The sequence below is a fragment of the Psammomys obesus genome, unplaced genomic scaffold, assembly GCF_907164565.1.
Source record: "Psammomys obesus unplaced genomic scaffold, mPsaObe1.curated_primary_1811, whole genome shotgun sequence".
Lineage (NCBI taxonomy): Eukaryota > Metazoa > Chordata > Mammalia > Rodentia > Muridae > Psammomys > Psammomys obesus.
In genome coordinates, this window is record NW_026596095.1 from 22388924 (window position 1) to 22394923 (window position 6000).

Consider the following 6000-nt stretch of genomic DNA (forward strand, 5'->3'; position numbering starts at 1 on the left):
TCAGATGCCTGAGCTCTATTGTACCTGAAATGCTAAAAGTGGACGTCACTAGTCTCACATGTACTCTGTGCCTTTAATGAACTGCTGGTGACCTTATGGGGTGTTCAAATAAGTGACAACACTATTTTTATACAGTTTTTTCTACAATGCTGACACAGGTTAATCTCATTGGAAGGTATGTTTAGTTCACACACGTATGTTAGTACATGTTAAGCACTTGCAATGTACTGAGTGACTTGGGGCAGAGTCTGCGCGGCGTGCCATGAGGGAGCAGGTGACAAGCCCCACAAGTGATTAGAGCTTGGGTCACCTCAGATGGCTCTGATTATAAAACGCTGCTGTTGCTACAGTGACGGTGGAGGGTACAGCTGTTGGAGGCAGAGTGTAAAGAAATGGAGACCTGATGACCAGATGGTCAGGCAGACTCAGGAGGTGATGGAGAAAGAAAAAATCAGAGATGCCCTCCGAGACATGGTTTTCATAGAGACTGTCACAATTTTTTATCTCTCTTTTATTTTAATATCTCTTTTATTTGAGCTAACTAAGATTATCTGCCTGGCTAGACATGGTGGCATATGCCCATAATTTCTGCACTTGGGAGACTGATGCGGGAGGATCAGTACCAGTTCAGTGCCAGCCTGGGCCACAGAGAAAGTTCCCTACTGTTTTTTGTTTTGCTTAAAACAGATTATCAACCTGTGTGTATGTGTGTGTGTGTGTGTGTTTCCCCTCCTGCAGTAATAGCAGAACGTGACTCTCGGCCTTTGAGTAAACCTTTAACCTGTGGAGGTGGCAGTGGCATTGTCCAAAGCACAAAAGCTCTTATTTTGAAAAGTGAATATCTGAGGCTGGAAAATGAAATGTCTAAGTTAAAGAAGCAAAATGACCAGCTAATAAAGCAAAAGAATCAACTATTAAGGTAAGTTCTAAACCAAGGCATGGTGTGGTGCATGCCTTTTATCCCAGCACTCTAGAGTTCAAAGTCAGCGGTGAATGGTAAGTTCATAGGAAGTTCCTGGACGGCCAGGGCTATATTATAAAGAGAACTTGTCTCAAAGAAAGCAAGCAAAAAAAAAAAAAAAAGAAGAAGAAGAAGAACCCAAATAAGTAAAAAGGGCAAGTTCTGCTTCCAGGACAGATCCTATATTTATGGCTACTTCATATGTTCTGCAGTTGTCAACCTTCTACTAATTTGGGGGAATGCAGTTTTTAGAGATTGTGTAATAAGTGTTTATTTTGAGGAAATGGGACTATACTGGCTCTGTTTTACGTTTATTATCCATTAACTGTGCAAGCTTGTGAGTGTGAGGACCAGAGGTCAGTGTCCTCCTCGGTCAGTTGTCCAGCTTGCTTTTGAGTCTGGCTCTGACTGAACCCGAAGCTCACTCACTGATCAGCTGACCTGGCTGGCCAGCAAGCCCCAAGAGCGCTGGCCTCCACCTCCTCAGCTGAGGCACAACATGTTCTGCGCATCCTGCTTTTTTACTGGAGTTCTAGGGATTAAACTTGAGTTCTTTACCTACTGAGCCATCTTCCCAGCTCTTCTGAACTATTTTTAGCTAGGCCAAGAACCGGGAAATGAACATTGAAAAGGCACCAGCCACAAGTCCTAAGCAGGCAGTGAAGCTGCCGTGCACAGAGCACCCCAAGTCCATTACTGTACCCTGTTGACAGACACGTCCCAGAATTGGATCATCTGGCTTGTACTACCATGGAGGAGTGGCAAACACTGTACTGATGGTACAGCCTTAGGAAATTACATGTTAAGTGTAAAGAGCTAGCAGGATAGCTCCATAGTGGAATGCTTGCCTACTATGCCCAAGGCCATAGAACTCCATTCCCCAGCACTGCAGAAAGGTATAAATGAACAAGATATCCCGAGTCAAATAACTTACCAACTAAATAATCTTACATAGAGTGACATTAAGTAAGAACAGAGGGCCAGATATTGTAGTGTCAAGCTGTAATCCCAGAACCCAGGAGATGAAGATAGGAAAGTCATGAGGTTAAGGCCACCAGAAGTCTATTGAGACCCTGTCCAATAGACCAAAAACAAAAAGCAGGGTGTGGGAAACGTAAATTACATTTTGAAAGAGGAATCTGATCCACGTATAGATAGATTCAGGGAGGTGGAGAAATAGTGACCAGGAAAATGAAGAGAAAGTAGGATAGATGAAAATATACTTTTGTAAAGTTTCAATAAACATTCTTTAAACCTACTTTATCAAATTACTATAGCAGCTCATAAACCACTTAATCTTAAATTCAAAGTTAAACTTTGAATTTATTTTTGTTTTCGAAACCCTATGATCAAAATTTTTTACTTTAATTATTCAATTTATATAGCTCCTTTTCTGAACCATGGAAGTAGTCCATACAGAAAGTGTTAGGGTGAAATTAAAGTGCAAATGTAATAAAGTGCTAAGTTTCTTGTTATATGTTTTAGTAGGCTAGGGTTCTTTTTTCCATGAAGAATTGAGTTGTCTGATCTCTCTTTCTGTTTCCATTCAAGTGAAAACTCTCAACTCTCCACGGAAGTTAACACCTGGAAGGAAAGGACTCTTAAAAGAGACTCTTTCATCGTCACAGCTCGAGAGGACTCTCCAAAGTCTCCTAACATGACTAGGGCAGATGCTAAAAGGAGACCAAACACACTGTCTCGGTGCAGGGAACAGAATTACCAGGATCCTGTACCAAAAGACTCACCAAAATCTTGGTTTCTTGATAACCGGCCCAAGTCTCTCCCACCACCTCCCCCAATCCGCTATTTTGATAACTCCGTTTTAGGGCTGTGCCCAGGTAGGTAACAGCCAGGTCGCCAGGGGTCAGTGGGGGAACAGATGGGACCCATGTGTGTTTGACTTCGTCTGCTGAGCCTGTGAGTCGGTCAGTGCCTCTCAGATGCTCCCTCACCTCTGCAGGACACCTCAGTCCTCCACGTGCTGTCAGGGGAGGGAGAGTCATTTCCACACAGAAGCGCCACGTCTGCCTCTCCACCCACTCCAGTCTGCACTCAGTTTTTCAAACACAACTACATACCTTTATCTGTGAGAGACTAGTGCCAGGGCCTCCAGAGAGCTGAAGTACAGGAGATCATAAAATCCTATGTACTGTTATTTTCTATGCATACAGGATATAGTAAAATTTCCCTCTTTCCACTTAAAGGAAGTAAGCATGGCTACGGGCTCTGCCATGCCATGATGCTCCATCTACCCACCAGCAGAGAGGCTGCTGATGGAGGGTTAGCACACAGTGGACAAACCAAACGCCGGTGGATGAGAGGCCCACTGCTCAGAGCAGCGCACACAGTCATGTTTTGTGGTTCCCTGTTTGTTGTTGAGGGGTGGTATCGGTTTGGGGGTTAGAAGTTTGGGTGTTTTGGTTTTGAAACAGTTTTACTATGTACCCAGGCTAGTCTCTTAATCTGCAGCACTTCTGCCTCCAGAATGCTGGAATTGCAACCGTACACTATTCCCATTCTACAGTTGCTCACCAAACAGTCTAGTATCTTGAAAGCTCTCAGAACTTGAGAGGTAGTCCAGCAGTCATGAAGGAGCACTTGCTGCTCGCAGCACCCACATGGCAGCTCACTACTGTGTAAGTTTAACTCCAGGGATCAGATTCCCCCTTCTGGCAGCAGCGTAAGTATGGTGCACACACATACATGTAGACAAACAATCCACAGCCTCCTCTTTAGCGGCTATTAAATATAAGGACACAAGGATACAACCTGTTGAGTCCATTCACCTTTCCTGCATGTATGTTTCTAGGGCTGAGGACTTGGAGCGTCAGTCAGGAAGCTCTTTTCTGCTGAAGATTCATTCCCCCTCTCTCAGAAGTTATTAATTGGCTGTAGCTCTTCATCCAGGGGCGGAGCCCTTTGAGAGTGCCCCGCCTGCTTTGGGATGTCAGCTGTTGTTGGAATTGTTCAGGTCTTGTTTAGAAGGCCACGTTGTAGAGATGTCACGGGCGTACCTCCCTACTATAAGAAACAGTCTCACACTTCCTCTTGGTCCTCTGGCTCTTACACTCTTTCCATCTCTTCCTGTGCCTAAGCCTTAGGTGTAGGAGGTGTGCTGTAGAGGCCTCACATGAGGCTGGGTACCCACAGTCAGTTGACCAGTGTTCTCATTTTGTTAGGGGGGAAAAAAAAAACTTCATGAGGAGTGAGACCTCCCCTAACCTGTGGGTATTTAAAAATAAGTATTTAAAATACAGTTAGGCGTTGTTGGTTTAGGAAAGTGGTAGTAGCAGGTTCTCCTGCTGGGTCTGTGATCTCCCCAGCTGTCTGGGCTTACAGTACCAGGAATGCTTTCTCTTGTGTTGGCAGGCCTTACGTCCAATTAGAAGCTGTTATTAGCCCCAAGATAAACGTGCCACTATTTAGCCACAGTGGCTATGTTACAGTTGCAGTCACTGTGGTCCCTAGGCTTCACAGCTAGGTGGGACTGCCAATTGCCTGTTCCTGGGCAGCTTGCCAAGCAGCTTCTAGTACTATGAAGCCACTCCTCTAGAAGGAGAACACACTCTGTTCCCCTAAAAATAGAATAAAGGAAAATCAGACAGTTCATATTTGAACCTTGAGCCCCAAGTTAACTGACTGAACACCCTTTACCCCTCCATAGTTTCCTGCAGAGTGTAGGTTCCCAACAGTTCACCATGTGACAGAATGGGGCACAGAGCTCTGACGGGGAGATGTACCTACTTTACCAGTCACCCTTCTTTCTTTAACTGCTGCGGTGTTTTCTGCTGTCTGGTATGCTTGCTTCTGGGTCTATTTGAATAGGGTTAATTTGTTCTTGTTTTCTTTCTCAGAGGAACCAGCTGCAGAAGTAGAGAATGTGGACCCTCAGACAGAAGTTCGTCAGCCCTCATCAGGAAAAGACGTGCCTGAGTGCAAAATGCAGTAGAGTCCCCACTCAGCATCCTTTGGAACAGTTCTCTTCATGTGTTCACCTGACAGTGATGTCTCAGTCCAGCTTAATTCCAGTGTAACTTCGCCATTATAATTAGAAGATGGAAGAACAAACTAATTTACTCCAGTTATTTAGGATGGTGATAGCAGTACTACTTTTTGCATTTGTGATACTCCCAAACGAACTGTTTTATTTATTTTTATATAGTCCAAAGAATAAAGGTCTTGCATAATATGCACATATTTCACTAAAGTTACTCATATAAGAAAATAAGACAATTCTAGAACACAGCACATAAAATAAAGCTTTGTCACAAAACTTTTCTTGGGAAGATGCAAAATAAATCTACTTACGCCAGATAGGGAGCCCATGACAGAGCAAAGCACAGATATTACCTGTGACCTCCTGGGTAACAAGGTTTTGTTCTGGCTGCCAGTGCCAGGCATGAACCCCCTCTCGTGGAGCAGGCCTTCCCCAAAAGGCTGTTGGTCTCACCCATGATAGACAAGCCACTATTGCATAGGCAGGTGCTGCCATGTTGGCATTTTAGCACACGATAGAAATGTTGGTGACAGTGCTCCATCAGCAGCCTCCAAGGCCCCTGAAGGCACTGGGAAAGCCAGCCAGCAGGGTAGGAGTTTCCAGTTCATTCCCAGCTTAGTTGCTCTGTGTCCTGCAGCCAGCGCATGCACAGATGTCTGCAGACAGGGTCTTGCTAGTTTGGACAACGGCAGTAGCAATTGCCTTTACGAGTTGTGGGGCCTTGGGCCTCCCTGGCCAACAACACACAGGGAGGCAACCCATCCCTGGCACTTGGGATTTTCAATCTAACCTTAGAGCTTCCGGGATGTCCTCTTCCACCCACCAGGGAAGCTCTTGGTTGTTATTTTTCTTTTAGTTAGCCCAGCTGCTGTAGGGTTATAAGGTAGCTGGAAGTACCATCACACTGGTTGTATCTCCAGTGGGTTTCTGAACTTATCCTGAGTTTAGCATTATGTCATTTATATAACAAAACCTTTTCCAGAGGATGTGCAGGACAAGGCAACATCCCAAACCATCATCCCATAACAAATGCTGCAAATGA

General features: G+C 44.8%; 1 protein-coding gene across 1 annotated transcript in view; it reads left to right on the plus strand.

Moving 5' to 3' along the window:
- The window catches only part of Cenpe (centromere protein E), a 70528-nt gene extending 65378 nt beyond the window's left edge, over positions 1-5150 (plus strand). Inside the window, exons 43-45 of the mRNA XM_055628173.1 lie at positions 739-919; positions 2513-2799; positions 4816-5150. Coding sequence (XP_055484148.1) covers positions 739-919; positions 2513-2799; positions 4816-4910 — 563 coding nt within the window. The 3' untranslated portion in view covers positions 4911-5150. The remainder of the gene's footprint in view (positions 1-738; positions 920-2512; positions 2800-4815) is intronic.
- The last annotated feature ends 850 nt before the right edge of the window (positions 5151-6000 follow it).